Source organism: Hetaerina americana, unplaced genomic scaffold (assembly GCF_022747635.1).
Source record: "Hetaerina americana unplaced genomic scaffold, ioHetAmer1.1.p SCAF_7, whole genome shotgun sequence".
NCBI lineage: Eukaryota > Metazoa > Arthropoda > Insecta > Odonata > Calopterygidae > Hetaerina > Hetaerina americana.
Genome location: NW_027287316.1, coordinates 70,935,933 through 70,958,552, shown reverse-complemented (window position 1 = coordinate 70,958,552; position 22,620 = coordinate 70,935,933). Strand labels below are relative to the sequence as shown.

Here is a 22,620-nt window from a genome sequence, read left to right as displayed (position 1 = left end):
ACGACTTTGAAAATGGGTGTAATAGTTCGTGAGTATTATCTATTGGAATTAATATAGTCGGAGGGGAAGTGTCATTTGGTTCCCATCGGTTGAATTTTGCAAGGAGATTTAGTCCACCTGTAAAATTCGCCATGTGCGCCCCTAGGCTTCTGGGTGGCAGTGCTAGCTTATTACCGTTCGCAGTCTCTCTCCGGTGGTTGGGGAAATAATTGCAGAGCGGGTAATGGGATTTATTCGTATTTTTATCTGAGTCTTATATTTTCGTTAAATTCTAAAAGTTACGCACATACAGGTGAGTATAGCCTTTCTAGCCTTTCTGCGCGTCCTCGTTTACATGAAAATCTTCAATCATTGAATGGACTAAAAATCGGAGGATTTTATTTTTTCTTGTTTATTTTAATGCAGTATCCGCAAAATTTTGGGATTTGTTATTCTTGTTAACCTTGAAATATGTAAGATTAGTTCTTATGATTTTTTAGAATGATTGTTCCATCGGTTTTCCATTATTTTTTTGTTGGAAGATCGTTTGTATTCTTTCCTAAGGAACTTATGTTCTTCGTACATCCGTAAGCCTGGCACGTCGCGCATGGTATGCGTTAGTGTGACAAGTTTCAAATCACGAGGATGAAGCGAAGGGTAATGAATATGCTCGTTCATTACGGCATTTCTCCTCAAAGCGATGATATCTTTTTCGTAAATTGACGATAGGAAGTCGAAGTTTGGAAAATAATATGACGTAGCAGGGCCCGATTGAAGACTTATTTGCAAATTTAAGGCAAGACTATTGTCGATTAGTTTATTTCGAAATAAAGACTACGAGATTGATTGATGATTTATTCTTAGTCAAGAATAGAAGTCTCGTTTGAAATTGCATATCGTCTGAGAATTAATATGATTTCGCTTATCTCTCTCTCTCTTTCCTTTGAATGTGATCGGCAAGGGAGTGGAGGGAATTCTTACTCGTTTGTGGGTTAGTACACGATATTTTGGGATTTAAAATATGTTCGCGGTATTTTAGCGGGCGCGCGCCGGAATGGTGTATTCTTTTGTGGTTTCAAAGATGGAAGGAAGTTAGCTCGACGCATAGCGAGTAAGTACTCATTGATCTAATCGTTATCGGAGTGCATACAAAAAACTCCTCTCACAATCGTTCCCAATAACTCGGTCGGGAAGGCGGGCGGTGCCGTCACGCAGCTCGGTGAGGTCAGTTTTGAGCTCCCGAAAGTTCGACGATTCATCCTTGGGCCGGAGGTCAGGGAACCGGTTTGGTGATGGGCACCGCCAAATCGTGTTCTCCCACGTGTGTGGTTTCGTCTTTCTTTATTTTTTTCTCACCCTAGCTTTCGGTGTATTTTCCTCCCGACTGTTTTTCGTGGGTTCGCTCTTCGAATTCTTATTTTTAGATATGTGTTCTTTGCCATTCGTCCGCTTACGAATGTCGACCTTCGCCTCCTCCCTTCTACATAACCGATCGTCCTCTCTAATCCGGGTCGCGTCCCTTATTTCTGTTTGCACTCCCTGGAATCTATTCAAATTCTTGCGGGCGTCGGGTCGTTTCTTAGGCAGGCAATATGAAGTTAAAGAGGGACCATATATTCGTGGACGCATTTAATGGTCGTCAGCGGAGCGTTGAGTGGAACTTTTCTTTCATCTCGACGAAGCTGGACGCTTCATGTTCAATTGATGTGGGCTCAACGGTTGTTTCCATTCGGAGATGGATTCGAGGAAAATTCCCTTCACCGAATTGGTATTAAACAACGTAAAGGTTCTGCATAAAGTTCACACCTCCCCCAAGTGTTTAAGAGATAAATATCTTTATAACCATCTCATTCGCGTGTTGTGTGGTCCCTTAGTCGTCGAGGAAAAGAGGATAGGCGTATCGATGGCTTATTGAGGATGGATTTGTGTATAACATGTGAAAAATGAAATGGATGGAAAGGGAACAAAGGAAGATGAGCTCGGGTTAGTAGTGAAAGAGCCGAGGTAGAAATTCGAAGAAGGCTGGGGAAGTGGGTGTAGGATATACTGAAAGACAGTGGGATGTTTGAGGATACATTAGGAGGAGATATTTTGGCAAGTAGTGGAAATTGTTGGGGATTGATAAATTACTGATTACAACGGAGTCTTTTAGGATGTTAGTGTGGCATTAGTAGGGACTAAAAATTGCAGCAGTGCCTAATCATTGTGTTCATCTAAGACATTTTAATGATAGCCTGATTTCTACGACATCATTTAACTTCTTTGGTTATCAATGCACTAATTATGCGATTTTAATATTAGGTAATGGGAAAAAGATTTTTTTTTTAATTCCAAGCGTAGTTCAAGTCTCGGGACAAGCGGCCATAACACACATATTAGGCAAGTTAATCGAAATCGGCAATTGCGACACCCATTTGTCTACGGGTCAGCTTGATGTACACCTCCATTTTAGTTTATTTTACACGTATCCATTAACTTCATCTCTCGGGAGCATCTATTTATTTATGCAAACTGTCAAATCTACAATCGGCTAGTGTATTGTATGGGCGCAAGATGACACAGCTATTTTTAGACCGAAGGACAGGAGAGGGTCAAATTGTTCGTCGTTGTGGGATCGTCTGTTAATGCCGTTGCGTCGAGTATTTTTTTCGTTTGGCGTGTCTGAACGTGTCAAGTTACTCTGCTCTTATTTTTACTCGCCTTTTATCAGATTGCATTCAATGCGAAACCCGTTAGGTAACATTTTTCGTTCGTCACGTCAGGCGCTTCAATCAGCTCATTGCGGATGTTCTTATTGTGCTTGGTGTGCCCTAGGTTGCCCTCCAGTCTTATCCAGTTATTTTGTCCTGGTGAACGTTGATCGCCGTTCATGTTCCACTCTTTTGGTTCAAGTGGTATTATTGTGTATACTTTATCAGTGACATTTTGATCCGCTGATTCTTAACTTTTGAGGGGCAACTAAATGCATATTTCCTGTGTGTTTGTTGCACATAGTGCATGTATGTGTGTGTGTGTGTATATATGCCCACGGAATCCCGTCCGTCGCGGATTTCATTCGTACGCAAGCATCCAAATTTCATTCGCGCCTGAAAGCAACGGGCAATCCGCTCCTAACGTCAATTTGGGATTACAATGTCAACCGAAAGCATACATATACACTGCCTAAAGATATTACTCGCCTATGAGTCTTTCCTATGTCTGCTCTTAGAATGTACGGCACTCCCTTCGCCACTTTTTCTTTTTTTTCTATTGTTTTGTTTCCCTTCTGGTTATGTAATGCTTCCCTGTGTTAATTCCATCGATGTTTCCCCGACATGTATTCTCCCCCGCCTAGTTTTTAGTTTAGTCTTATTCACGAGCCGTTTCCTGTCGGCTCGTTCACCTTAGATTGTATTTTGTTAGGGTGTAACAGTCCTGTTACACTTAGTATTAAGTTTCTTGTTTCCCACAAACATACACGCATACTATTGTCAGGTTTTTGCAATGCCAAGGGTTTTATTTATGTAAAATGACCGGTAAAGGTGGGTATCGCCCACCGGTACGGTTTAATGTGCGCCCGCAAGGGCTGACAATGATACGGGATGCAGGTAAAGGCTACATCATGTTAGGACTACAGGACAATACGTTTGATATCCCACGCAGCTAAAGTTGTTCTCAGGATCATAAACAAAAGGATAGAGATTAGGCAAATGATTACTTAGGGGATGATCAGTACGGGTTTAGGAAGGAGAGAGGTACGCGTGATGCCATTGCAGTCATAAGATTATTAATCGAGAGGAATATAGAATACAACCAGGAGGTATTTGCCTGTTTCGTAGATTTCGAAAAAGCGTTTGATAGAGTGAATTGGGAAAAACTAATGAGTATATTGCAGAAAATAGGAATAGATTGGAGGGAAAGGAGGCTAATCCGCAACCTGTACATGTCTCAGACTGCTCAGGTGCGAGTGGGGAACGGGGAGTCCGGATGGGCAGTGTTAGGAAGAGGTGTAAGGCAGGGTTGCCCATTATCACCGTTGCTGTTCAATCTGTATGCAGAGGAAATGATTAAGGAGGCATGGGAAGAACTGGAGGTAGGAATGAAAGTGGGCGTGCAATTTGTAAAATCAGTTAGGTTTGCTGATTACCAAGCTTTAGTTTGTCAGTCAGCCAAGGGGTTGCAAGCATTGCTTAGTGAATTGGAAATTCAGTCCGACAGGTTTGGGATGAGAATCAATATTAATAAAACAAAGGTTATGCGATTTTCTAGAAAGAAAAAGGCCAAGCTAAGCATTAAAATAGGAGGGCAAAAACTAGAGCAGGTAGAACAGTTTACGTATCTCGGAAGTGTTTTGGACCAACAGGGTCAAAGTAGTAGGGACGTAAGGAGAAGAATTGCGCTAGGCAAAGAGGCTTTCACAAGGAGGAGGGAGTTGATGACAGGGACGTTGAGTAAGGATGTTAAGAAAAGACTCATAAAAACTTTGATATGGAGCGTAGCTATGTACGGCGCGGAAACGGGTCAAACTACCACTTGAAGTAGGAGGATAGACGTAGACTGGAGGCTTTTGAAATGTGGGTGTGGAGAAGAATGGAGAAGGTGAAATGGACAGAGAAGAAAACAAATGAGGAAGTACTTGGTATGGTGGGCGAAGAGAGGGGTTTGTTGGGAGAAATCCTATGGAGGCAGGAAAAGTGGATGAAGGGGGTATTGACCGGCAGTAGGATGTTAAAGAATGCAATTGAGGGGAGAATGTTAGGCAAACGAGGAAAGGGAAGGAACAGGATAGGAATGTTAGACGGGATGAAGGGAAGAAGAAAGTACGCAGAAGAAGAGGGACGTGATATAAAGTAGGTTGCTGGATTTTGTGTTTTTTAGGAGTCACAAAATGTTTTATTTAGTAGCTGTGTCCATCCAAAAACCTACTTTAACTGGTAGATTACCTTAAAAAATAATATATATATATATATATATATATATATATATATATTGTATTTTTTTTAAAGGTAATCTACCGTTTGAGGTTGGTTTTGGATGGACACAACTACCAAATAAATATTTTGTTTCTCCTTACAAAAGACAACCCCACATCCTACTCAACATCAATTACCTCTTCATCTACAGGTGTACTATATGTGTACTTCATTCCTCCTTTCATCCCGTCCAACATCCCTATCCTATTCCTGACCTTTCCTCGTTTGCCTAACCTTCTCCCCTCTATTACCAAGAGTTTAATCTTGGATCTTTGCTACTGGTTAAATTGCAAGTAGGTTGATGTTCTCAATTGACCTTTAAGTTGCCAGTGGGTGTCTTTCTTCGACGCTAATTTCCCAGAAGACGATCAAAGTGGCTTTTAATTTTATGGCATGGCAACTGGTTACTGTATCTGGCGCGACATTTTCGACGTCAATTAAATTCCTATATCGGTTCTCTTATTCCCCCTGACATTCCTTCATTGGGATCTTCGATTACGTAAGGAATCAGTGTTTCACCACGCCAAGACCAAATTTCGATAGCTTTTAATGACATTTTCATGCTTAATCCAGATGGCTGTTTTACTAGGAACGGAACTTAAAAAATGCGAGATATTTCTTCCCAATAAAATTTGAACGGATATTTTAAAATATCTTTGCATTGAAAATTCGCGTACAAATGATTATTTTTACTCGGGCGGCCTTTCATTTTACCTCATCTCATCACCCATCGCAATAGCTAAAAATTATTAATAATAGTGATTGTTGGTACAATTTTTAATGAACCGTGTCTGTTTACTTGTCACGTGTCAGACATATATTAGAATTAATGGATCCAACCAACGTTGTGGTTGATTCATGCTATGGCATTTACCGTCATATTTTCTTTTTTTCTGAACAGATGTTTTGGCCAAAATATGTCTCAACTTTAAGAGAATTTTTGATCAGTCATTTTAGTACCAGATAAAAGTTGCTATTGTTCTTTAAGTAAGCAGTCGTACCACTTTATGGATATTTTATCGTGATTCACAAAATTTATAAAATTTTACGTATTTGAAGCCTTCGTTCGGGTGATGAAATTTTCGCCACGAAGATATAGAAATCCACTCGTGAACCCATTAACTGTGGAATTAAATCTGCTTTACACGGTGAGGTTGGCATAGCTCTTAAACGTGCAGGTGTACTCTGTCTCATTCATGCTTGCAGGTGTGCTACCTACCATAAAAAAAGCTAATTATCTTTTATCAGATGTTCTGCGAGGACTTATTTAGTAGATTTTTTGTCTCTCTTTTTGGTCTTCCGTAGTATGAGAGTGATAATCAATTTTTTTAACAATATTACAGGCTCAGAAAAAAATACTAAAAACGCAACCATTTTCCGATTTGGCGACTCTCTGTGGCAAACTGTTTGTTTGAAGTCCCTAGTTTGTTGGCAGTATCATAATGTCCGGAGCACTTAAGTATGTCAGAAACTTCATATTTAAACAGTGTGCGCCTCGAAGATATAATCAAAAGAGCCAAAAGAAATTAGAGACGAATGCCAAGGTAATGCATACCACCTTTCGTAGATGACATCGCAGTTATGATAGAGAATCAAGAATATTTGTATTCATCCTTGAGCGCGATGAATTTAACACCTCGAGGATATCAAATAAACGGGCGAGAAAATACGAGGGTCATCCGGAAAGTAGTACCCGTTCGTGAAATAAAGACACAAAAGTAAATATTAACAAACATAAAAAATTTTATTTGAAAGAGGATACTTTAAACTACTTCTCAACATAATCTCCAAGCAAATTAAGGCATTTGTCATAACGTGTGACAAGTTTCTGTATTCCTGCTGCATAGTCCTTCGCCGCCAGCTCATTGAGATACGCGAGGGACCCATCTTGCACAAATTTTTGCATAATGCAGATGGTGTTTAACAATTTCATGAACAATTGTTCGAGAAACATTGGGAAAATGCTCACAGATGTCATCAATTGTGACGCGCCGATCGTTCCTCACGAATTCGTCAACTGAGCTCACCAGTTGGTCTGTAATGACAGACGGTCTCTCCGAACGCTCATCGTCGTGTGTGTTCCCCCTCCCCATGTTGAAGTTGCGACACCACCGCCGAACAGACGACTCGTCCATTACATTGTCTCCATACACCTCCTTTAATTGGCGATGAATATCACATGGGCGAACGTTTCTTGCATTGAGGAATTTAATCACTGCCCTCACTTCACAACTGGCGGCGTTCTCAATTTTTTTAAACATTGTAAACAATCACAGAAACAACACAGGCAATGCTAGCGTCACGCAACTTGGCTCAGAGAAGGCAGACAAGCCACTGAAGCTATCTGACCTCGTCCAGCGGCTACTCGCGTCGTCAGCACTTCATGCGGCACGAACGGGTACTACTTTCCGGATGACCCTCGTAAAACACGGGAAAGGAGCATTAGTTAATTGTTAAGCTATGAAGAGGAAACTAGAGCAGATGGAATCTTTTATTTTCCAAGTAAGTGGCATAACATGGGTTTAGAAAAGATGCATGGATATTTAACCGCAGAATGGCTCAGACTCAGAGGGCACTATGAAGATATGGTCATAAAATTGGGTTTCCAAATGAAAGTTTTTGTTGACGCATAATTTTGATTCTAGAAAATTAGCATTTTAAAGGAAAGAATGGACGAAAGCAGTCATGCTAAATAAATACTAATAGCAGTGACTCACTCTTTTCCGAGTACCAAAGTCATATGAGATGGCATGAGCAGGATTGGCGAATGCTCTCACAGTAAAGTTCGAGCAAAATACTAACAGAGGTGTTGCTGTTATTTCTCCACATATTTATATTTATACAAACGAGTATGAGTTCACTATATGTTTCGCTTGCCATTTTTGTGCGTTATTCTGGATTATTACTTGTGTTGTAATTTGTAAGTGGTGTGATTCGACTTAATATTTTCCTATTCATTATTCAGTATATGCCAAGTTAATATTATATTATTATCTTTGTACTTATTGGATTAATTGTTAGGCAATTCATTGGAATATCTTTTAGAATACTATGGTTTTAGCTGAAGCATTGTCAGTAGAACACTCCATGAATAGTGTCGCCTTTGGATTTCTTCCAAAAATCCTTTCCCCTCCACCAACCATGCCCAGCGATTCCTCCTTTGTTTTCCTTTCAGTTCGCTTCACCTTCTCCATCCTTCCCCACCCACACTATTCAAAAGCCTCCAATCTACGACCACTGTCTTGCTTCAACGACCATGTTTCCGCGCCGTACAAAACCACGCTGCATATCAAAGTTGTCATTATATATTTTTCATGACATCCTTCCTCAACGCCCCCGTCATCAATTTCCTTCTCCTTGTGAAAGCTTTTTTGCCTAATGCAATTTTTCTTACGTCCCTACAACTTTGACCATCTTGGTCGAAAACATCTCTAAGATAAGTAAATTGTTCGGCGGGTTCTAGTGTTTTCCCTCCCATTTTAGCGTTTAAAATGAATTTCGTCTTTCTCGAAAACCTCACAACCTGTATCCAACGAACGGACTGGCTAACTAAAGCTTGATCATCGATAGACGTGTCTGAGGACACCCCTCTCCAATCCCCCTTCCTGACACTGCCATTCCGATTCTCCATCCGCCGCACGCACCTGATCAGTCTGTACACAGGTTCGCACCATATGGGTGGAGGTATTTTAATATCGCCAATGCGTGTGTATGACGTATATTTTGATTGCTCAATAGATATAATGGGAAACTAAGGTTCTTGTGATTTTGTACAGATATGCCTGCTCTGTTATAAATTGGACAGAGTTTGCGGAATCATTGTGTAAAAGAAGCAATAAAACAAAAAATAAAGACAGTTCTATTCACCCTCTTCTAGGTGTCTTTTTGTGGTCAAAAATTATTTCCGATCGCTTATTGACACTAACGTTACGTTGGTTTCGTTGCATTAAAAGAAGCTATTGCAGAACAATCAAATCCCCCATAAGACGAATGCAAAGTTACTCGTTTATAATTACTTATTTTTTCAAAGAGCCTTCTCAAAAAACTTAAAGAGTTTGCATATTTTAGATTCTTCGAGAGTTCAAATAAGCTGTTGGATGATTCATATTTGTCAAAAGAGAGCGTCACGTGGCCACGATTCTTTTTTAAATATAAGCAAGCCGGAAGAGAAAGGGAGCAAAATGAATCAGCTGTATGTATACTTCAATGAGTTCCTTTAATTTTCGTCGCCTTATGCTTTGCTGAGCATAAGCTTCGTACAAGTTCAAAGAATGCATGTTTTCCTACGGTTAAGCCATAGAGTAATGTTCATGGTAAGGAGTTGGCGTAAGATTTTCTCCTTGTTTATGTAATTGCATTATATTTCATGTGTTTCTTATAATTTTCAGAAACGGGGTCCTCAGAGATCGGTGGACGTCATCGTGTCTGCTGCCTTCATCATGACTCTCCTGCTGCTATCCTTCCTCAGCGTTGAGCTGCTAAAAGTAAGTGTGAATATTAAGCTTTCAGTTCTTTTTGGCGAAGCCGCCTTAACAGCGATCATGCGCTATCTAGGAATGCGGTTACTCAATAGTTTGAGGCATGTGGGAGGTTTTTCACCCGTGAGATGAGTATCTTTCACGTGAAAAACTAATATTGACTTAGTTTTTTATTGTTGTAATACGTACTATCGTAGTGGAGGTTAAAGTGTGATGCATCAAATGTCTCCATTATCTACAATCTTGGAAATAAAGGAAATTCGGATTGGCTTCATTAACTTGCATTTTCGCACAACTTGTATGTCGTGGCATTCAAATTTTCATTCAAAGTAAACTTTGACCATGTGATCAAAATATTTCATGAAAAGTGTATTTGATTGGTGTTTAAAGATAATTGGTGTATTGTTTGAACAGTCATCATGTCTGCTGGGAAAACAAATATTTCTGAGACGATATTTTGCTTTAGATATAGTTAATATTTTGTTAATAATCAACACCGGAAATAAAGTCTGCTTATCCTGAATAATGGAAACTATCTGGAATACGTAAAAGATTTATCTGAGACAACGCAGACGCAGAAATTTATTGATTATACTCTCTGTGTCGTCCTTAAATTTATCCTCAATGAAATTGATGGTTATCATCTAACGAACGAGATATCAGCTTCCTCTCTCTCATAATTTCCTTAACTTAACTTTCACATGTGTACTCGATTTTTTTAGCCGTGAACATATAAATACGTCTGCAAAATTCATAAAACCGGTATTGCTGTCACTCTGGAAAAATGAGCTCTGATAATGCAAAGTGAATTTATCCAAGTTTCATCATACGTATTCGGCGTAGCGTCCCACGGTGTAAAGAGTTCATCCAGCTATAATTCACGTTTGAAACAGAGACAGAAGATGGCGTTGTTTTGGCAGCGCGGAGTCGATTTTGTGATGCAATGACATCGTTGCTATCGTGCGGTTTTGTTTTTCCCGAACTAAAAGCTCGGTTAAGTCGAAGTATAGGGTTGGAATTGTATCGGCAATGTATTATGCGTGAAAGATGAATGAATGGGCCGCTTTGTACGTCCGTGAAAGACCTCAGCAGTTGATTCACGTAACTGCCAATTAATTCTGTCGCCACCGGCTCGTTCTTCAGCTAGCTCTGACGAGACGTGCTACGAAATAGCTCGGCGCTAAAGCGCTCCGCCTCGTCCTGCGTGTGTTTATGTTCAGGAAAGGAGGATTTAGGGATGTGGGTTGGGTTGGGAGGGGTGCCGGGCTCCGTTCGAAGGGGATTGTGTGCGACCGGCGGGGTAGGCAGCCAGTATAATGCAGTCTTTTTTTGCGTGAGCCATGTTTCGCGAAAAGAAAAACAAGGACTAGTCATCCGGAGGCCGAGTTTTTCCTTCCGCTGAGCAGGAATAGAGCTTAAAATGGTGGAACATTTTTCGCGCGATTTTGTCCACATATTCTCCAGGTTTTTATCACTCCATTAATGGTATCTGTTCGTGCAGTTTAATAGGGAATGGGTAACCTGGCATGGCATAACAGATCTAAAATTTTATGAGAATATAGAAGTGCGTAGTTTTTATTCCTTTGATAAATCGTCAATTACGAAAATCGTTTTTTTCCACGTAGCAATGTAATTTAATTTCATCAAGTTTTTTGTGTAGGCAACGTGGTTTCAGGTATATACCCCACTGCAGTTACATCGTACGTATTCCGTTTTAGTATTAGGAATATAGCTGCCGCGAATCACGTGCATCATTCTATAACCAGCGGAAATGCAAGTACGAGATATAAAAAAATTGCTGTATTCGTGTTGTTTCGAATACAATTGCAATCAGCATTAACCGTATGGTTGGCAGAGAATTACTTTACGATTCATTTGTACACACTTCCTTCACGTTGTTTTTCGTATAGTTTGGGTCGTTGAAGACAAAAATAACCTACCTAATTGGTGTATGGGATTTTATTGGTAGACTTAAGTGCTGCATTACACCATGCCAGGATTTGGAGGAGGGGTAAAATAATAAATCCAGGTGGACAGCATTTTTATCATTGGTACACATCCATTTTGTAGGCCTAGAAATGTTATGCTGTAATAGATTTTGTATCGATGCATACGCCAGTCGGTAGTACCAGCGCTACAGAACGGATTGCTACTTGATTTTGTTTGTGCTTGGTGTCTTGCATTGTGGCGGACTAATTTAGTATGACATTTACCTAAAGCTTGATTTACGAAATCCTTTATGTGTACCAAAAGTTTAAACATGTATCTCCTTGTTAATTCCCCTTAAATAATTGACTATTCGAAGACTCGATAGGTTTGACCTTTCTGTTACTTGCGTCAGTCTTAGGATTGGGACGATGCGTCGTTTTATTGTGAAACCGGTTGAAATCCAAACCTTCTTTCCACGACACTCTCGTGCACCGATTAAAGTCTGATTCAATTTTAACTTTCCGGGTCACTCGTTTGGACGGAGATGAGTTTTGACCTTGCAAACGATCACTTTTATGTCCATGTCATTGCCCTTCATTAGAAGCTGAAAAGATGAAGCCAATAACGAATGAATGGAGGAGCCTTACGACATTCATGACCGCTATGAGCTTTGTTCGGTGAGCTCTGTAAATTGATTTTGAAAAGTCGGCATCATGATACCGACTACAGCGCCGTTATGTCATTGGCGAGGCTATGGACCTCAAGGAAATTGCATTAAACTTGATTCGTATGGATTGAAATTCGAGTGCCGTTAAATTTGGCTTCGTTTAGTTCTTGGTGTCGTTGTTAACTCCGTGCAGACTTGGGTGACAGATTTTATTTTAACTATTAGCTCTTAAACAGTGGTAAAATTATTGGCTGACACACCTTAGATATACAGGGTGTTCGGAAAGTAATCATAGAGTATTTTCTGTGATGTAATTAATAGAAAATATGCCTATAGTGTAAATAAAAGCCTACTTAAGACGAGAATATCGTTCAGTCAAGCTATTCAAGGCATTCGATGACGCCTTTTACTACCTCCCTTTGCCTTCGCCCTCTTCCGTTCTTCCTACGCCCCGCCCTTCCCATTTTCATCTCCCATATCCGTCCGCGACCGTCCAATGGGTCATTCATGATTTTTTTTGCCATTTGTATTTATTGATTTTATCACGAATGTGATTTTTAAATTGAGGTTATGCGGACGCATTTTGTTTAGGAAGTGACTCATAGCGTCACACCAGAATCTACCAAGTTCGTACGCGATACGTGTTTTCCTTTCTGACGCATTCCATATAAGAGTGCTTTGCGGCTAGCCGCAGACGTTTGGGAGGAACAGGAGCATATGCATTTTAAGTGGTTGTTGTGGCGGTGAAAGAGGGTGAAGGAGGCAGATGGTGGGGTATAATCCAGAATGACGTGGAGGGAGATTGGGAGGAGGGGGTTAGTGGTTCCGGGAAGCTGAGAGCATAAAACTCGTGTGGGAGAGCATACCCAGTATGACATGATAGAGGTAGAGGGAAATGATAAAGGTGCATTTATTTTTTAACGACCCAATTGCACTATTTTGCACCGTTGACATTTGGGGTTTGTGATTTTTGAGGGGGCTAATTTAACTGAGCTAACAATAAAAATTGCATGGAGAGTCATTTTTATTTATCTGGTTCTTTGGATTTTTTTTGGATTTTGGAGTAATTTCCCAATATTAAGCCTGTTAGTAAACCTTCTGGGTTTGTAGACATAAAAGAAGTATAAACTATTTTTCTCGTCATCCTATTGTAAATAGTGTGGAACCTTATAAAATAAGTTTTCAGCCTAATATTATCAGAAGTATTGTTAGATGTTGTAACAGAACTGTTCCAATTCTCGAATTTTTTTAGCGATGCAAGCGAAGTTTGAAAGAGGACCAATTAGGACCCTTAAAGAGATTCACAGATATCGAATTATGTGTATCAAGAAAGAACATGAAGATGAAATTTGTTGGCATGAATAGGGTTTCAATTTTTCAATAGGATCAGGAAATGGTAGTTAGGAGGAAGAAAGGAAAGATTCGTGAATCTGACTTTTAGATTTGTTTAAAACGTGGACTAGTAGTCATTGTTTTGTGAAGCAGGAAATGTGTATATACATTTTTGTTGCTTTTATTCTTAAAAATCAATGTATACATGACTCGTATATGTGACTCGCATTAACATATACATCGCCTTTACTAAGTTGACTGCCGTGTTCCAGGTTTTTACGAGGAAATTTTACGTAATACTCGTAGAATACGGATTCGGGAGCATAGTGGAGGTAAGGCATAAAAATTGAGTTTAAAACCACCGGTATGATGATTTTAGGGACCGATCAATATCTAGTTCTGATCAGTGGAACACTTCTTTATTTAACACAGTTTAGCAGTCACCGATAAGGGTTTCTATCATTCTGTAGTGTAAGTTACATATCAAACAAGGACCCTTTTAATCTGGAGGTATTCACGGTTAAAATTCGCGCAAAAAGTAAACCTATTAAGATGTATGTGAAGAATAAGAGCTTGGGACGAGTCTTATCGTTCAGAATTACCATTAATTTTTAATAAGAAGTGAATTGGTACGCAAACTCGGACGAAAAGTAAAAAAAAAACGTTGAGGGTTCCATAAATCCAGTAATATTTAATTACTAGAGTAGGTTGAAAACTAATGCCCACATGCCTGTAGACCGCAAAAAAAATAACCTTCAGAAGCACCCCTGGTGGCATGTGGAAGTAACATTTCCCCTCGACATGCATGCGCAGGTTTGAGGTCGTTTCATTCATCCAGTGTATTTTGAGAAGCGGAAGTCTGGAGACGTGTTCTAGTGCTATATCAACGCGAGTTAAACAGCGTGCTGTTATCGAATTTTTAACTGCTGTGAAAAAGTGACTCCTACTGAGATTCATTGTCGTTTAAAGGCTGTTCATGGTGACGATGCTGTTGATAAGTCCACTGTAAATCGATGGATAATAAACTTTCGTGGTTGCGAGCCTGGAAAAGCCATAATTGTTGATGAAACACGCAGCGGACGTCCGATCACTGCCACAGACAATAAACATCGTCAACTCGTCGAAGATTTGATTCAAAATGACCGGCGAATCACTCAAAAGCGTATCGCAAACCATATTGGTCGAGTTTATCGTGTTAAAGGCAGCCTGGCGCCAATAATCTTGCAACATGACAACGCTCGTCCACACACCTCGCGCGAATTCTGGAGAGGCTCAGCGAAACATGAAATTTTAACCGATTCCACACCCTTCTTATTCCCTTGATGTTGCGCCTTGCGATTTATATTTTTTACCTCAACTCAAGAGACTCCTCAAGGGTAATCATTAAACCTCGGACGATGAGGTGAAGTTAAAAATTCGATAACAGCACGCTGTTTGACTCGAATCGCCTAGAACACGTCTCCATTGTTCCGCTTCTCGAAACACACTGGATGAATGAAACGACCTCAAACCTGCGCATGCATGTTGAGGGGGAAGGTTACCTCCAAATGCCACCAGGAGTGCTTCTGAAGGTCATTGTATTTGTGTTCTACAAGCATGTGTACATTAATTTTTAACCTACCCTCATACATTTCGATACCGATGTTTTGGTCAGAGGGTGCTCTCTCTCTCTCTCTCTCGGTGGAAATGTCGTACTTAGATATATTTAGTAGTAGAAAATAAAAGAGTATGTGCTAAAAACTTCGTGACACAGATTCTGGACAATTTTCAATGATTCTGCATTGACGCTCCACTTATCAGACACTCAGCACACTTGTTTTCCGCATGTGCTATCGGAGATTGTTCCTCCAAGCTTACTCCACTCTCTAGGGTCACCTTTTTACGAGACGCGAACTGAAAACTCGCCGTCCGAAATGGGGTATAATAATCATTTACCGGTTCCGCGGCATTCCCCCGCATATCGTAGATTTTTTTCACCTGGGATTCTCTATATTTTTTTCATAGCTGTGCCAGTTGAGTCTGGTCCTCTTAAGCGTTTCCGTCCAAATTTCACCTCAAATGACTGGAAACGGGGTGGGAATGACTTCGGAGTAATCGAATCTCTCTTACAAGTGAGCGAACCTTGAGAGCCAGACGGTTTGGAGGACTAGCGAGAGGACTGGGGAGAGGTCGAGAGGAAAATGGAGTCGGCGGGAGAATAGGAAGAGAGAGAGAGAGAAGCCAGGGGGGGAGAGCGAGTCAGTCGTTGTATCTTAGGGATTTGAGGCGGATTGTATTGGAGGTGGAAAGTGTTAGGACTGCGGGTTCGAGAGTTTGTGAGTTTGGAGGGGGAGGAGAGAGCGGAGCGAAGGAAAGACAGAAACTTGCGTTCTGCGTGAAGGTATTCTATTTCGGAGTCGGCCGCCATCTTCGTCCGCGGGTCCCCCTCCCCACTCCCGCCGCGAGCGCGTTCCAGCGGTGAGGTCATCGCGGGTGGGCAATATGTATACGGAGGGCGGGTGTTCTCCGAAGTGGATGGGGGACCGCATGATCGGAGGATCGAGGGATGTCTTCCTGCTCTTCGTTTCGTGACCCCAGCCCACTTAGTCGTGCCCTCTAAGACCGCGAATTGCAGTGATGAACCCGAATCTCCCCCTCCCCGCTGAGGAATGATTCTTCGGGAACCGTCCCCCGTCAGAAGATCGCCGATCCTCTCTCCAAGACTTCGACTCCGCGCTCCGACGATGGCGCGTTGTCCAATTATATTCCCAGACGAGCGTGGTTTGCGATCGGAGCGTGGAGTTGAAGACTGCCATTTTCAAATGGCTTCGGAAAGCAGAAATAGGAGGCGCGCGGAGCATAGTAGTTCGTCAGCAAATCTGTGTTACCAGTTCATTCTTTCAAACATGAAAACGGGCATTAGAAGTAGAATGGTTTTAATCTCGCCAATGACGAATCCTCGAGAATTCAAATTCTTATTCGTAAATTATAATGCGTACGCATCTTTCACACCGTGCCCTTCCGGATGGGCACGGTCAGAGAGCCTAATTTTAGATTACTTCAAGAAATTTAACTCCCTTTTATTTGTTGATTTCCACTTCCATTTCCTTGCTTCGGTACTTCTTTCGCGTCCGTCGCATTCATAAATGTTTATACACTCTAAATCGGATGCTTGAATTGTGGATCATATTGGAAGGACTGGGGATACTTGATAATATTTTGTTGCACAAGTCCCCCCCCCCCCGTCCGTTAAACTCATAAGTTGTGCGTAGTTTTCAACACTGTGTTAGAGTTGGATTGTACCCTCTAGTTGCAGAAGTCTGCATTCAGTTGCTGGTGCGCCTAAGAATTCTTAAAAGGTTTTATGCTTGATGGCCTGCAGTCCGGCCTCCTAGATCTATGTAGAACTATCGCAGCCCAGGTCCTTGTCAGCTATTGAATGCCAGTATATTGAACGTGTTCACTTCTCTCCAATCCTAGGGTGACTGCATTCGAACGTTTGGAAATATTTGTACGCGTATGCTTGCTCAGTAGTGCAGTGAACGGTGATCGATTTTCTCGAGTGTGATATGTGGAGCTTCCTTCCACCGGCGATCATCTTTCGATGTTTTCGCCATTGTTGACGTTCATGGAATCCGTTGTTGGCGATGGAAAAAATAGATACTACCATGTTCAATCAAAAGGTTTTCGAAATGCGTCTTGAAAATTCCTCAAGGCCGGCTAAACCCTATGAACTGAAAATTAGCAGTGAAGAAGGCTTTGTAATGATTCATTGAATAATTCCTGGCGTGTCTAATGTGGGACAAAAACAAGAGGCAAACCAGCACGATTCTTGGAGTTGTTCCAATCTTAGTTTCAGCATGCTCCCGTGAAATTTCAACATTCGCGTCAAGAGGACTCAGCATTCACGTGGTGTATTTATTAAGTGGGAGAATTAGCATTTGTTCGCTAGGGATGAGTGCAAACGCAAATAGCAAATTATTAGTAGTCAGGGTGTGGCAACTTATTTTTACATATCGAATTCTCTTCCTGATAACCTCCTATCGTTTTGTGGACCACTAATAAATAACATGGGGACGCTTAATGTTAGGACTATAAATTCGACCTCACTAAGTTAAAATAGAAATTCGGGGGATTCGTCCCTGTCACCCATTTATACACGGCTTGGGATCAAAATTTATTCCCCAGGTTTTTTCATCGTGTGCAGCATGGCGAGTGAATACAATTCTTCGTTATCTTATCTCACATTAACGGATCAAGTGGCTGTTCTCGGTGGTTTCCATTGATCACGTCACTAAGGGTTACCATAATTTTCCGCCCAAAATGAAAAGGAAATGCGAAAACAAACTTGAGCGACACTTTATTCCTCTGAAGTTCAAATTTTTCCAACTGAAAATCATGCAAAGGTTTTTGAAACATTTTTTTTAATGAGAAATTTATTCGCGTCTCATTTTCTCCGAGATGCGTACCCAAAGATCCAGCCAACAGTGGCGCGTGTATCGTGGGTTCGCCACTCATGACCTAGTCTTAATATGGGGGAAATATCCGCAGCCAAAGGGACAGATCTTGATACTAATCAATAGGTATTAGTGATTCGCATTGAATAAGGGGCGTGTCGAACGTGAAATTAAACAAATTTATTGTTGTAAAACAAATAAATCGAAAATATTGATAGAGACGAATGAGCATAGAGTGAGACTAAACTATGGAAGGATATAAAACTTAATGGCTGATTTAAATAATCAAGAACACATTATCGAAGCTTATGCAAGAAGGGAATTGTTTAGCGCGGAAACTTGGCCGTTGACGCAAGATTATAGGCGTGGCTTGGAGGATTTTGATGTGTGAGAGAAGGCTGAAAAAAGTAAAATTGACGGAAAGGAAAACAAAGTAGTGCTGGAAATATTAGGGGAGGAGAAGGAAGTTGTTGGCTGTAATCTAAAGAGGCAAGAAAAGTGGATGGAAAACGAAATAGCCGAGGTCGTAAACTTGATTGGCACTAGGTTTGTGTAAACGGGGGAGGTAAAAACAAAGTAACAATCAATGGGAAGACAGTGAATACACTCTAGGTCACTTGGGTGTGTTTGGGAAACAGTGACCCACGTGTACCTCAATCACACACAATGCAAAATTAATAAATAAGGATACAAACTTACAACCACGCGATCACTAGGGATTGTTAGGGAATAACAGTCACTCTCGTGAATCGCATTCACACACACACACACAGGGTTTGCAAGGATATCTCCTATGCCAGGGACCCGTTGTACTCACACAGGAATAAAAAACAAATTGAAATAAAAATTTAAAAAGAAATACATTTACAATAAAAGGGGATTCGCGGCGTTTTGATTGGTGATGAAATGCTGAAGACTGATTGAAGGGAGAATGCGGGAGAGGTAGGGGGAGGAAAGGAGTAAGCATGTTGGTCGGAATGAAGAGAGGTAGGATGTATGCGAAGGGTTTGTGGGAGGGAGGTGCAGTGTGAGATGTCAGGCTGTATCCTGTGAGTCGAAGCTTGGCACTACACCAGTGGCTAGTCTGTGCCCATCCCAAACTTACTTTAATCGGTACACCACCTTAAACATTTATTATTCAACTGGACTGTAACGTATGCGATTCGGTTTTGAGCAAACCATTGAATTTAAGACTACTACCAAGGCTTATATGCCGTGTTTTGTAAATGCCGTTGTTCCAAGTGTAGGGCCACACCGTATCGAGGATTGTATTGAAAATCCCGTCTGGAATCGTTAGACTCGTGTAAAAACAGACCGGAAATTGGAAACGAATGTTGACTTTTTTGGATGTTTTACCGCAAAGGATATGTGTTTTCAATACGCATCTATTCTTCTCGATTTTGAATTTATGTGGTTCTACCCTATGGCTCTTCAAGCATTAAAGTTTGGGATCATTCACCTCCGAGGCGATGCGCTCACTTGTAGTCCACGTATAGTATTATGACCGCGATGACTCAGCCTTTGCGGTAGCCTTAGTCTTTTACGAGTCGTTAGCGGTCATTTTCGTTTGCTACGGTTGGATACGGAAAACCTTTAGGGGAGTTCAGGTACATTTTCGAAGTGCTGCAGTTTGTTTAGCATGCTGAAAGTTGCCTTCTTTTTTTGCTGATAGTCGAATATATCAAATGAAAAACTTCGCATTTCGAGCGAGACGAGTTCCAACTGTGGTATTCTTGCATTGCGAGGCATTAATTCAAATGGCACGTCCGAGTAACCTAGCCTCTATTTACTTAGGTCTGCGAAATAACGCATTCATGAAATGAAAGGGAGAAAGTAAACCTGAGATTAAACTTTTAGTTTTTAAAAATAGCAAATGAACCATGTTATTCTTGGCGAGAGCACTTGTCTGTAAAGAGAATTGCACGGTGTATTTTACTTTTGAGTTAAAAATAGTAGCTCTCGTTGGGAAACTCTTAAATTTGATAGTAGTAAACTAGTTCACTACTATAAAATAGTTCAGCCTTTTTAATGTATGTTGTCCTTGTTCTTAGTATTTTGAATGTCAGCGAAGAAATTAATATTAGTGACCTATGTGTAATTTCATCCGAAAGGCCATTGGGTCACCTCAGTAAAAAGTAACACACCTACCCATTATAACATTATGAAAGAATGAAATTTCTTTCGTGCTGTGGGCTTTATTTGTTCTTCGGAAACTTGTATTTTGTAGTATTTTTAGACTTTTGTTAAACTGCGATGACAAGAAGTATGGATTTCAAGAATAATAAATGATAAATGTATAACTTGAGAAAATATCTCGATATTTTGCCTTATACTGGCAGTGTTTTCTCTCGACATTGAAGCTTTCAAATTACAGTTTTACATTCAGTTTAGAGGCTTGTTTCCACCTACAACTTATAATTTCATGAACTCTGAATCCGAACTACGAATTATTCTTTTCGATGCTGTCTTTAAGTTCACACTCTAGAATAGATGAGCGACGCTTTTATTTACTGAAACCATCTTCGAAGATAGATTATAATCAAACACATTAACGGGGTTTTCAGGATAATTTTGATCTCAGACGATGAGATGTCTAATTTGTTAATGCAGATTCTCCCTCGTTTAATAGAGGGAAAGTGTGTGTTAGGGAATTGGAGTGGGAAAATTACTGTCAGCCAATCACTCGCGTTCGTTTAAGCACCGCGTGCTCTTTTGTGACTTAAGTCTTCAATGTACGCGTACACTATCCTATGTTCATATGAGTGCATACAAGTCTTCGTTATCTGTCGAGGCCGCTGCACTACTCCCTGTCGTCCGTCAGTCACTCTTTGCCGCGTCGATGCGCCGCATCAATCCACCACGCCTATCATTCTCCCCCCCCCCCTTACCCTGAGTTGAAGCGACTCCGAGTGATGTGGAGTCAACTTGCGAAAATAAATCTTGTCGAAGATCCGATATTTGCTGGGGCATACCTTTTTGATGGTTAAACACCGGATGACAGACGAAATTACACGTGTCGGAAACATTTGAAATTTCGTGTTGGAAAAAGTGCGAGTCATAAAAGAGCGTTTCATTTTGGCACGCAGAGAATAGCCAGGGACTGGACTAAAGCGTGACGTGGTTTACCAATTGGTGTTGAGTACTTGACATTTGAGAGGGAAGACGAACTTTGCATGAGGCGAAATAATAAACCACCGAAATCAGGTGATAAAAAAAATGCTCCTCGGTCATATTTCAGCTCTTTGAATCTTATGCCCATGCTTGTTACGTCTCTCATTATCATACTTAAAGGATGCTTGTCGTAATTAATAAGCATTGGTCATCCCAAAAAGCGAAGCTTGCCGATATTCAAGCTCTGTACTTTTAGATTAGCCATTTTATGCCGTCGTTTAGCAGTCTAAATGAAAGGCCTATTCCATCACAGTGGCAAGAAAATTGCTCCTGTTTTTGTGTTTAGAGATTATCTGGGGGATAAGTTTTCAAGCGGCTATGGAATATCCTCACACTTTTTTGAGTTTCAAGAGCCTTGCCTCAAAAGTCCGATTCGGCGACTTCCCTCGCATTGGACTGGGACATACTCCGGGGCGCTTTGTGCACGTATGCTCACACCTTACACGTTCCGGTTTCGTGCACCGTAGCGCCGATCGCGTGCGCAAGGTTTTTGCCACCCTCCCGCAATCCTGTCCTTAACCATTGCTTAGAATGCATTCGGGGAACATTGAAGGGAATATTTAAACCAAGGAATGGCCAGCCGCGATGGCGCCCTTTAATAGCCACAAGATCTGGAATCCGATTCTCGAAAGTAGATATTAATTTACAGTTTTTTTTAGTTCGTTCGTTGTGGCAAGTTAGGAGAAGAGAGTTTAAAGCGTATGGTCACTGGCAGAAAGATTATTTGGCTGATTTCGAGTACTTAAAAACATGTTCGTCCAACTCAGCAAAGAGGGCAGTTAATGGAGGTTCTCTATTCTCCACATCATCAAATGGAGTCTGCAGGGCTAAGCAGAAATGAAAAATGAATGCGGTGGGTGATAGATTCTTGAGCAGTGTTTGTGGTAAAGGTAGTAGAGATGGGGTAAGGAATGAATGGGTAATAGTATAATGTAGATTGTGTCCACCGCTAATTAAACAAGTAACTCGGAGGTGTGCTGTCCTGGTTTGGCAATGCTGAGGGCGATCGTGATTATCAAATCACCGGAGAAATATGAGGGAAGGGCGAGTGATTTGATAGGAAAGACCAGAAGAAGAAATTCTCGTGACTGTATTTGGTTGGAGTGATTCAAGGATGCTGTTGTGAGGGCCATAAGGAGTCTCGGTTACAGATGATGCTTGGGGATCATCCTCCAGCAAGTGGCAGGGAAATGCGAATGGACATTTCGCAAGTCACTGGGATGTGTGGCGGCTCAAAGTGCCTTTGCAAACACGCTACGGACGTCGTTAACCGGACAGTTGTTGACGTCGGTAGGTTTGTTTTTCGGGAGATGAAACATCGGAGAGCGAAATATGAGAGTGACATAACTCAGAATGAAACTTATGTACAACTGGAAAGATTCTGAGAATACTATTCAGACGTTCTGAGCCATCTTAATTTGCTTCAGTTATGACGAAAGAGCTTAATTTTGCCCCTGAATAAATAACTTTTAGCGGCGACGAATGAAATCTTTCCAATGGGAAATCTTCTTTCATAAAGTGGCTCTTCGTAGTTATTTGCACATTTAATGATTTTTATCTTAATGCTCGAGAATTCGAGAATATGTTTTGTTTCTTTCGAGTTCTCCGTGTAATAAAGGGTATTTTAATATCCTCCTGAATTAATGAACAGTTTCAGAAGACGAAGACGGAGGTGA

The 22,620-nt window shown here is 41.0% G+C and overlaps 1 protein-coding gene across 4 annotated transcripts in view; it reads left to right on the top strand.

The window, feature by feature from the left end:
* phtf (putative homeodomain transcription factor) overlaps positions 1 to 22,620 on the top strand; it is a 135,059-nt gene that overhangs the window by 40,058 nt on the left and 72,381 nt on the right. For all 4 annotated transcript variants that reach the window (XM_071594772.1, XM_071594773.1, XM_071594770.1 and 1 more), the window contains one exon: positions 9,320 to 9,415. In XM_071594772.1, the coding sequence (XP_071450873.1) occupies positions 9,320 to 9,415 (96 nt within the window). The remainder of the gene's footprint in view (positions 1 to 9,319; positions 9,416 to 22,620) is intronic.